The sequence below is a fragment of the Manihot esculenta genome, chromosome 14 (genome assembly GCF_001659605.2).
Source record: "Manihot esculenta cultivar AM560-2 chromosome 14, M.esculenta_v8, whole genome shotgun sequence".
Taxonomy (NCBI): Eukaryota; Viridiplantae; Streptophyta; class Magnoliopsida; order Malpighiales; family Euphorbiaceae; genus Manihot; species Manihot esculenta.
The window spans coordinates 9,318,833-9,330,272 of record NC_035174.2 but is presented as its reverse complement, the minus strand read 5'-3'; the positions used below and the strand labels follow the sequence as shown (position 1 = coordinate 9,330,272).

The window sequence follows — 11,440 nt, the reverse complement described above, 5'->3', positions numbered from 1 at the left end:
ACCTGTCCATTGGGATTTGGTGATCACTAGACATTGTGTCTAAGGACGACATGTACTCAAAGCCGGCCATGGAGTCGACGATTTTATTAATATCAGGGAGGTGGTAACAATCTTTGGGGTATGCTTGATTGAGGTCAATGAAGTCTATACACATCCTATATTTGCCATTGGCCTTTTTGACTAATACAAGATTTGCTAGCCACTGTGGGTACATAACCTCTCTAATAAATCCAACCTCTTCCGTTCCCATTCCCAGCTAAACGATCATGTTGATGGTCCCACTGGACCCATCATTCACTGATTCGGCTCCTGTTCTCCTTGGTGCTTGGGCTGTCGGGTTAGGCTGAGGCCTCTATCCCTCCGGTTTCTTCACGAAATTCTTGAGGTGTCCTCTCTTTATCAACCTCTCGATCTCAACAATCAATTGGTAGCAGTTGTTGGTGTCATGACCATGTGTACGATAATACTGACAGTATTTGTCAGGATTTCGCTGATCCGCTTCAGTTCTCATAGGTTTAGGCCATTGTAGGAACTCCTTGTCCTGGACGGCCATGAGCACTTCGGCTCTAGAGACGTTGAGGGGGGTCGATGCTTCCGGAACCCACGGCGGAAGTGATTTCTGTTCTGGGACCCTAGGAGGTGGGGATCTTTGGCCCCTTCGCTCCCAGGGCTGTCTGTAGGGCTCAGGCCTTCTACTTTGCTTTTTCTCCTGTCTTTCCGGCCTCCTTTCCTCCGGGGCTTTCCCATTATCTGCCACTCCTCTGGCGAACCTTCTTGTCATCAAGGCATCATCTTGTCTTATATATTTCTCTGCCCTCTTCATCAGCTCGGCCAGTGAGGTAGGAGGCTTCCTGCTCAACGAGCCAAAGAACTCTGACGAAGTTGTCCCTTTCTGCATGGCCTCCACTGCTCTACCCTCATCCAGCTCGAGAATCTGCAAGGCCTCCGTATTGAAACGGGCAACGTACTACCTGAGCAATTCATCTCTTTTCTGCCTGACTGTCTCTAGATAACTCGTCTTTCTGTCTGCAGGTACCCCGGCGATAAATCGGCTGATGAAGCGAGTGGCCAGATCCCCAAAGCTGCTGATACTTCCGGCCTCAAGGCTGTTAAACCACTCCCGTACTGGTCCCGAGAGCGTTGTTGGGAATACCTTGCACATCAAAGCGTCTGAAAGAGTTTGCAACTCCATGAAAGTCTTATAGTTCAAGACGTACTCGCGGGGGTTCCCAGCTCCGTCGTACGCGGCCATAGGCGGCATCATGAACTTCTTGGGAACGGTCTCCTGCTGCACCCACTTCGAGAAAGGCGAAGAGGTGGGCAAGAGAGTTTGGTTCTGATCTTTCACTCCCAGCTCGGCCAAGAGCTGCTCTCTCATCTTTTGCAGCTTTTGGTCTACGCTCTCCTCCTCCTGTCTGGGTTTCTTCTCCTGGCGGTATGCCTCCTCCCATGTCTCGCTCCCCACTCTTCCGGCTGTTCCAGCGGGATAACTGTCGACTTCATCATTCTCAATCAACTCCCTCGCCCTCCTTCCGTGAACCCTTGCTTCTGGTTCTACTTCTCCGTCCGCTCTCCTACTTCTCTCTTCCATTTCTCGGCTGATTGCTTGAGGGGGACTGGCAGTAGGTTGGCGAGGTTCATCGGCTCTGGGTTCTTCTACCACTGGCAACACATTTACCGGGGTGTTAAGGCCTATTTGTTGCATTACCTGCCCCAACCAGTGGGCGGTATTTTGTAGTTGCAGGGCCATGGTTGGAAGGTCCTGGTTGGATAGAGCAGCTCCAAGCACGGTCTCTGCCAAGCTTGGCGGGGGGTTGAAAGGGATTGGTGTTTGGTTGTTTGGTGTTGTGGGACTGGAAAAAGAGAACTGTTGTCCCTCCTGAGCGGAGCTCAGGTCATTAGGGGTATTGACAAGATTGTTTTCGTTATGGTTAGCCATCGTGGATCTCAGTGGGTGTGTTTAGAGTGGAACTCCGGTGATGAAAAGATCTCCTTCGTTTCCCACAGACGGCGCCACTTGATGATCTGAGATCCAAAAAATAGGGTTTTACAATGGGTTCTGTAAAACTGGAAAAAGTTTAGACCTAGAGGACTGTATTTCTCCTTTTATCTGTTTCCTTTTGTCCGCTAGTGACGTGTAACATAATGTATGTCATTGGGCCACCTGTCCCTGTCTCGTTGATATGGACGTACGAGGAAATCAGATCGCTGCCCCATGCGTAACGGCCTCTGATTCTTCCCGGGCGCGCATGCGGGTGGTCCCCTGTGACGGATGGGTAGGCCTCCCTCCTGATCCTGAGCTGGACCGAAAGGTAGAATTAAAACTGAACCCAGAGAGGATCTGTTTGTTGGGCCGACAATGCTGGGCCGGCCTGGTTGAAGAGACTAACTGGAGTCCGGTCTCAAGGCTGAGCGGATCGGACCTGGTGCATGTGTGAGGCTTGAGGACCTTTAGATAATGGGCTGGTATCGTGGGCCTGACCCCAGACCGGGTGAAAAAATCCAGCGGTCATCATTATTCATGCACACGTTTCCAATAGTGAAGCTGGATCAATTGCTTGTCACCCTTCTAACATATTGTCCTCTGGCAATAATTAATAGCCCCTCTATGTTGGTTATTCTCTGGATTTTGGGGATAATGATGCTGCCGTGCATGCGTGCTCGTTGGAACAAGATTCTGCGCGCTGTTACTGTTGCTATGAGGACCCGTTGGATATTTAGTGAAGTAGTAGAAACGTAAATTGTTAGAAAAAAAAAAATCAACGGATTAAATAAAGAACAGAGGGAATAAGCTTTCCTGTGCGTTAGAGTTCAGCGTTCACGTTTATTGCAAGCGTTTTGTAACCGATGCCACAGAGATACGTGGAATTGGGAACAAAATTTAAAAATTAGCTATTTTTACCATTCTCTGCTTTGTTGCTTACCGCCTCCCTCCTCGGATTTCGTGCAATCTGGTCCGATTGTTGAAACAGCCGGCGCTGTGTTTCTCCCCGAACTGCTTTCTGATTATGCAACATCTGAGCCTCTTCGCTCACATGGTTTATGCCTTTAATTATAACTTGTAGCACAGGTTGAACAGAGGAGATAATCCAACGTCTCTCTCCTTATATATATAGATATATATATATCACTCTTCGCCTTGCATGTGCTGTGCTATCGTTTCATAGAGGTACTTCACTTTTGTTTTACCTGCTTTCCAGTTGTTTGCTTCAATGATTGAGTGAGTGATCTAGGATTTTACATTTTCTTGCTTCATCTGTATTGTGATCTTTGGATTTTAGTTATGATGAACTACCTTCTTTAAATTAGATTTTGATAGGCGAGCTCGTTTGTTGAAAGCTAGCATTAAACTCGGAAAAGAATCTTTTGTCAATCTTAGCATTAGCATTACCATTAGTCTTAGTTAGATGATGGTTTTTAATTTTCCTTTTCTTCCTAATGAGGACACTATTTGCCTCCATAGCAGATAAATTCCAATAATTTATTATTATTATTTGGTTTATGGAGCGGAAATCTAAAATCTGTTATGTTTCTGGATTCTTTTCCATAATCAAGATGATGGACTGGTGATTCTCATGCTCTAACTTTTTCTTTGTTCCTTCCATGTTTCTTTTTAGTTTTCTCTAATTTAGCAATTCAAACGTTACTGCATAAGCTACACAGTGGCAAATCTTGTGAATCATAATTAACTTGAACAAAAAGTCAGACCTCTTTTTGATAATTTTTCTATCCATTTCAAAATAATAAACTTATGATTCCAACTGAGATTTTTCTTTCCTCCAGAACAGGTTGGTTTGCATGCAATTTGGGGTTCAAGTGAAATGGAAATCCATAATGGTGGTAGGCCAAGCGTGATTGCAAGTTTGGAGAGTTGTATGAGAAAATGCATATTACGCGTTCTATCCATAGGTCCCATCCCCAGTCATATTGCCTTCATATTGGATGGAAACCGGAGGTTTGCCAAGAAGGAGAAACTGGAAGAAGGAGCTGGTCACAGGGCTGGATTTACAGCTCTTATATACATACTTAAGTACTGTTATGAGTTGGGAGTAAAGTATGCGAGTGTTTATGCCTTCAGCATTGATAATTTTAAAAGGCGACCTGATGAGGTTCAGTACTTGATGGATCTAATACTGGAGACGACTGAGGGATTGCTCAAGGAAGAAAGTATTGTCAATTCATATGGTATTGGAGTGCATTTTGTAGGCAATCTGAAGCTTCTGAGTGAGCCTGTCAGGGTCGCAGCAGAGAAAGTTATGAGGGCTACTGCCAAGAATACCAGGTGTGTGCTTTTCTTTTGTATAGCCTATACTTCAACTAATGAGATTGTGCATGCTGTTCAAGAATCTTGTAAAGATAAATTGAACAAAATTGCGCCATCCAATCCCAACAAAGCTTGCAATGATGGGGTTGAAGAAGTAGGAGAATATATTAACAAGATAGATGGCGCAATCACACACGGTGTTAGAGAATCCTGCAAAGATGAAGCATACGATGTTGTGACCAAAGGAGCTGAAGGGATTGACAACTCTAATACTGTGATTGTAAATGCAAATAGAACTAGGGACAGTGTGATTTCAGTTGAAGAAAGTGACAAGATGCTGTCGGTTTCTAGCATAAAACTCGTAGACATTGAGAAAAAGTTGTACGTGGCACTAGCCCCTGATCCTGATGTCTTGGTTAGAACTTCTGGTTCGAACCGCCTGAGCAACTTCTTACTTTGGCAGGCTAGTAAGTGTTCACTATACTCTCCACAGGCACTGTGGCCAGAAATTGGCCTATTGCAATTTGTGTGGACAGTGATAATCTTCCAACGTAATCGTTCCTATTTGGAGAAGAAAAAGCAGCAGTTGTAGCGATTCCTTTTTCTGCCTTTTTCCTTGTCTGATTTGGGATGGTTATCCATATCATTGTGCAAACTAACTAGAATTTTGTAACATCATTAGAACAATTATCAATAAATGTTCATTTAAAATTATATTTGGATAATTTAAAATTTAATTCGTAAAAAATTCTGTACTCCATCTCTCAATTTTATAAAAATATAAATTAATTAATTTTTTAACAGATATTTTAGATTTTCTCAGCATTTAAGGGGAGATTAATTAAAACTTTAAAGGTATTTTAATATATTTTTTAAAATTAAAAAATTAATCAATAAATTAATCAATTTTTTCTTTATAATTATATTCTGATGCTAGTGATATTTATAAGTTTAAGTAAATGGGTCCAATTAAAAATATCAGTATTAAAATAAATATATAAATAAAATATTTATTAATAGATAAATTATTATTACTGAAAGCAATACATTATCGCAACTTTATCACAATGTAACGTAATAAGTTTCACTTTTTTATACTTGCATTTCATCAATATAAATATAATGTCAAAGTTAAATTAACAGATTCATCAATATAAATATAGATTATCTATGCAATTCTGGTCGGTAAAAATTTGTTGCAAAATTTATTATTAATTTTTTAAAACCGATGGAAAAGCTTTAATCAGTAATTTATTTCTGAATTTAATTAAATTCCTAACAATGAATATATTTTGTTGGTAATGTTAAATTTGTTGGCGAAATTACCGATAAATATGGTTCCGTATGTTGGACTGCAATCCGTGAAAAGCTGGGAACAGATCTGTGCTGCATGAAATAGTATGACCAATTAATTTCACCTATGGTAGCTGAAGGTAAATGGCTTGATGTAGATGACTACTGCCTTGTGATTGCACTCCATACATTGGACGCTTGTTGCATGGAAAATGTGGACTGGGACAATCTTCTAGAGCGTAGATATGGTTATATGTGCAGAAAGAAAGAGATGGAATCAAATGTTTGAACACTTTGGTGAACATGGAAATAAATCATTTGCTTTCTAGATTGAAATTTTTATAGATAGCAAACTTGTAGTTCCTTGAGTGAATGGTCCCATAAGATGTTATTTTTTCTTTTTCTTTTTAGTCTCTTTTGTGATCTTCTGAAGCTTAAAGCTGTTGGAACCTGCACGTTTACATGAGATTCGAATTGTGGGTGGTTGTGTAAAGTTTTTATGGCTTCAGTTTACTTTGGGACTGATAAAAGGTCAAGTATAAGAATTTCTTTTAGCAAAAGAAAATTATGGGACAAGTTTACAATGTCTTTTGGGATTCATTTCCTATTTTTTGGTTTTTCCTTTTTTTATAAATATTATTGAGTAAAAAAGAAGATAACAGCAAGCACCCGACGTTACTATTCACTCCATTAATGATTACAAGCTGGTGAAAATCTCTTGCAAAGGTTGTGTCTTTGTCTATTCACTAAGGGCCAATAGCTGGAGAGAAGTTGGAGTGTTACCTTACAGCATCCTTGCACTTGATCGATCCAGGGATTCAGCTAAAGGGAGCTATCCATTGGGTGGTAAGTTCGACGAAATCACAAGTAATCGGTGCTTTTGATTTGGTGGAGGAGAAGTTCTGGGATGTGTCACCACCAGCTTCTGTTAAAAATTTTTATGGGATAGGAGTTTTTGGAGAATGTCTCTGCATACTGCCTGGTTCTGATATAACCTCCCATAATGACTTTTGGATAATGAAGAGCTATGGCATAAAGGAGTCATGGACTAAAGTTGTGATCTCCATACCATATTTTAGAATGAAACCACTGGGTGTATTTGAGAATCATAAAGCTTTATTAGAGATTGATGGAAAATTAGTTGTTTACAACTTCATAGATGAGACTTATCAGGATCTTGATATTCATGGGATCCCAGCTGGAATTGATTTTGAAGTAGAGTTTTTCAACTTTCTAGCTAATTTATAAGCAAAAATCAGAAGCACAAAAATTGTGTATTGAAAATTAACTTTTCAACAATAAATAAAGAAATTGTTTTATAAGCAAAAATCAAATGCGAATAGCCTTAGGTTTGATCTTTCAAATTTATCAAAGAAGACCTATATGTTTTTATATCTTAAACCAACCCTAGCCCCAATCTTCTTTACCAAAGCACTCTATTTGAAATCTTAATAACCACCATTTAGTTAGGTATAGTTGTTTATTTAATAAGCACTCCAATTAAGGTGTTTTTTTATGAAAAAAGAATAAAAAGTTAATAATTATCGAGTAAATATTACGGTTATTTTATCTTTAAAAAAAAGAAAAACATCCATTGTAAGAGAAATTAAAAGAAAAATGAGTGAATAAAAGAAAATTAATTTTTTTTAAAGTTTACTTTTGTTATTGTTGTAGTTGTTTTTGGCATGTTTAAAACTTATATCATTTTTCTAAAACGAGCTTTAGCTTAGTAGTAGAATGCCATATGTTTTTACTTTTAAATGCAGCAGTTAAAAAGAGAAATAAAAGGATATGGAGGCCAACCTAATTAATTTGGGATAATTTTTGTCTAGATCGGATTTACATAATCTGTATTATAAATGTATGAAATTTTATATGATTTTATTATTATTAGAGAAAAATATAAAAAATATTTTATGTTTGATCGATTTTTCAGTTCACCATTTATGGTTTAATTCATAGTATATAATTCAAATTTATGTTTAAATAGTATTTCATGGTATCATTAGAGGCGAGTAATATTCTGTTCAAATCGAAAAAACTGATCGAATCGAATTGATTAGTAAATTCAGTTTGATTTTTTATTTATTTCGGTTTAATTTTTAATTTTAAAAATTTAGTTATTTCAGTTTGGTTCGATTTTAATAAAAAAAATCAAACCAAACTGATCAGTGATAATAGTATATTATTTTTAATAATATAGGGATATTAGATTATAATTAATATTAAAATATTTTACTTTAAATTTTAAAATATTAAAAATAAAATATAAAAAATAAAAAATTTATTAAAAATTCAAATCGAATTGAATCAGATTGATTCGATTCGATTAGATTTCTAATCAAAATCAATTCGATTTAATTTTTATAAATATCAAAATTTCGGTATTCTATTTATCTGGTATGCTTAGCCCAATGTATCATGCCATTTGCAAACAAATAAAATCTGTGCTAACTTGAAATTTATATTACAAAATTCTATTTTGATATAAAATTGAATCATAAATATTAAAATAATATATATTTTTTATATTTTTCTTATAATAGTTAGAGGGGTAAATAAATTAAACTATTCGTGAGTTATACTCGACTCGATAAAAACTCAATCAAACTCGACTTGATTTCTAAATGAGCCATGATGATCTGAGATCTAATAGAATAGGGTTTTACAAGGGTTTTGTATTACTGAATAAGACCTCCTTTTATGAGGAGGGGACTCCTCTTTTATACATTGTCTTGCTTGTTGGTGACGTGTAAAGGTCTCTCCAGGATTGGGCCACGCGTCTCTGCCATGCGGATTCGGAGGTACTAGGGTATCAGCCGCCTGCTCCATGCGTAACGGCCTCTGATTCTTCTCGTGCGTACGTTCAAGCGGATCTGCCAGGCTGTCTGGTGAATATTTTTCTGGATCCTGGGCTAGGCCGAGAGTTGGGCCGGACGCTAAGCCTGAGTGGAGAGGGCCTGCTTCGTGTGGGCCGGGCCGGCTTGAGTGAAGAAGATGGGTCGAGCCCGGCCTTGAGGGTTGGATGAGCCAGGCTTGTTATGTATATCAGGTGTGTGGGCCTCTATGTCATGGGCCTTGGGCTGTGGTCAAGCCCCTGGCCCGGGGTGAAGGAATCCAGCGGTCATCAATTGCCCCTTCACCTTCTCGGCAGTTATTGCTCCAACTGCCGAGGGGGTGAATACCAAGAACTAGTATGATCGCGTCTGTTCGGGTTCAGGTGCCTTAATAACATCCTTTCATCTTTCAGTCGTTGCGCAGCTTCTGAATTCTATCTGCTATTTTCTCTTTCTGTCTTTTTTTTCTATTCTTCTTGTCCTCTGCCGCCTTTGCTTTTTTTGTCATCATTATCTGGACATCTCCTTTCTTTCCTTTCCCGTGAATATCTTTTAAGAATCTGACATCACTGACTTAGAGTCTAGTGTAGCTCTGCCCCGTACTAAGTCCTCAGGCTCCGAGTATATATCAGCGCCAGCTTTTCTTCATTCTTGAGCCTTCTGTTGAAATGAGAAATTCTTGTTTTATCTGTGGCAGGTCTATTCGACGCCTTCTTCAAACAGATTGCCTTGTGCCTCAGAGGTTTGCTTTGATTTTGCTCTTATCATCTTAAGGGAGAACTGTTTCTGACTTGTCTCTGTTTTGAAACTTTTTGCAGTTCCTGAAATAAAAATGGGTCAGCTCGAAATTCTTGAAAATTTGATGTTACCTCTAAGGCGTCTGGATGGTGCATTGAAGATCCTTCTGGTATGGCAGTCGAAGGGTGGGACCATTCGGGAAGCTGCTGAAACTGCTTTACCTAGGTCGTCTGGCCGGCCTCCTCCTCTGCTTGTTGCCCGGGCTCCAAAGAAGTTCTGGGCTATAGAGGGGTTCGCTCTAACTTCACCTTTTTCCGCAGAGAAAAAGGGAATTTCCTCGATGCCCCTGTTGTCCTCTTTTGATATAAATGGGAGTGGCGCCGGCGCTCAGCTTGTTGTTCTTTTTGATGTGAAGTACCAGTATTATTATTCCCTTTGGTGTGAAGTACCAGTATTACGTGAGACTGGGATCTGCTGCACTCAGTCAGGTCTCCAGCGATTTCTTCGAATGTGTACTTCGCGATCTCTTCGGGGCCATAGCCCGAAGACTTATGTTTTTCATGTGTGGTGCACGGCCGGCATACAATATCTGAGCTTGTTCGAATGTACCGTGCATCACATTCGGGTAACCGAACGTTTGCCCAGGGGGACAGTGAGAAATGCTTATGGGAATCAACTTGTTCAGTTCCCCTATAATAGCGGGACAGATCTTGGCCTTTTCTGAAAAACTCACATTCCGAGCTACGAGAAGTCCTCCGAGCTGAAGACTAGGATAGTAGGGTAGGTGATAATCGTAGATGATGAAGTATCTGGATATGTAAATCCTTTAAGGATAGTCTTTCATCCCGTAGTGTAGGCCTTTGTAACGTGCTGTAGTGTACTTTTCTTTTAATGAAGTTCTTGTTCTGCTCTCATGCTTAAGTTGTTCTTCCTTTATCATGTGTGAAATACTTTAGATTGCTCGCCTTATAATTTTAACCAACTGAGCTCTGTCCTGCTTTTTCCCGAGCTGATCTAACCATATCTGCGAGCTCTGATGAGTTGAACTCCAGATCCACTTAGCCAACTGGGCTTTCAAGTTTCCGAACTGGACTGTCTTACCGACCTGTGAGCTCGGTCTTTACTTCGATGAATTGAGCTTTGAGTCTCCTTCATTCGGCCGGGCTCTCAGGTCATGTTGTCCGAGCTGGACTAACCGACCCGAGAGTTCTGTCTTTGCTTAGTGAAATGAGCTTTGAGTTTCCTTTAGCTGGCCGAGCTCTCAAGTCATGCTGTCCGAGCTGGACTAATCCGACCTCTGAGCTCGGCTTCTGATGAGTTGAACTTTAAGCTCTCAGCTCTGTATGATCCCGAGGTGCTCTTGGCGCCTCTTTCCGATCTCACATCCTTTGTTTAATAACGATAAATCAAATCAAATCTTATAACTTTTTAAGTGATGAGCAAGTCTGACCTTTATCATGCTCCCATTTGCTTGTACTTTTGAGTCTTTTCATGACTTGCCCCTCTGTTTCCTCGGCATTTACCATAGGGATGGTAAAGTAGTAGGCTAAGTTGCTCTGACTGATGAGTTGGGCTTGTATTATGTGGATGGCGAATGGGCTTTTAAATGATGGGCTGTCATCGTATACTTGGCCCTTGATAGATGTAGATAAGCCCAGCGATCATCCTTTTGCCCCTTTACCGTCTCGCCGGTTATTACCTAACCGTTGAGAGGGTAAACTTCGAGAACAATTAATGATCGCGCCGCTCCAAGATAAAACTGTTCAGATCAACGCCCTGCCTCATAATTGCCCTTCTTTTCGAATTCCTTCTGTCTTTTGAAGAACTAGCTCTTGTCTGCTCTCTGTCTTCCTGCAACTCCTTGTACGGTTTTTCATCCCATCGTGTTCTCAGGTACGCTTCCTTGTTCTTCCATGGCAAGTTCAAAGCTTCCTGATGTTTTTGACCTTGAGTCGCATATTACACCTTCCAACATAACTAATCACATTTTTCGGAGGCTTTTAGATACTCCGTTGTATCTTATTCGAGCACCTCTTCCAAATGAGAGGATAGTTCTTCCTTACCCTCGCCCTCCTGGTTTGGTGGATCCCCAAGAGGTTCGTAGCATAGTGTTTTTCCTGAAGCAGAAAGAATTTGGTCTACCGTTTCCTTTTACCCCTTTCTTTGTTGAGGTCTTTGAATACTTTGGGGTAACTCCTCGAATGTTATCCCCAAATTCCATTTTATTCATGTCCTGTTTCGAGTCTATCTGTCTGGGTTGGGGTTTCGCACCTACGGCCTGTCTGTTTGTCACTTTTTTCCGCCTGGT

The 11,440-nt window shown here is 40.2% G+C and overlaps 1 protein-coding gene and 1 pseudogene across 2 annotated transcripts; both read left to right on the top strand.

The window, feature by feature from the left end:
* The first annotated feature begins 2,138 nt into the window (after positions 1-2,138).
* LOC110600345 (rubber cis-polyprenyltransferase HRT2) lies at positions 2,139-4,957 on the top strand. 2 transcript variants are annotated; one of them, XM_021737182.2, is made up of 2 exons: positions 2,139-3,169; positions 3,789-4,957. In XM_021737182.2, the coding sequence occupies exon 2, from the start codon at positions 3,822-3,824 to the stop codon at positions 4,854-4,856; it is 1,035 nt and encodes a 344-aa protein (XP_021592874.1). In that variant the 5' UTR covers positions 2,139-3,169; positions 3,789-3,821; the 3' UTR covers positions 4,857-4,957. The 2 variants fall into 2 exon arrangements, with proteins under 2 accessions (XP_021592874.1, XP_021592873.1); XM_021737181.2 differs by having other exon boundaries at positions 3,784-4,957.
* Positions 4,958-5,684: 727 nt separating this feature from the next.
* On the top strand, positions 5,685-6,805 carry LOC110600478 (annotated as a pseudogene).
* The last annotated feature ends 4,635 nt before the right edge of the window (positions 6,806-11,440 follow it).

What these genes read in the sequence shown, in the direction of transcription:
- LOC110600345 (XM_021737182.2), top strand. Translation starts at nt 3,822, where the DNA reads ATGGAAATCCATAATGGTGGTAGGCCAAGCGTGATTGCAAGTTTGGAG.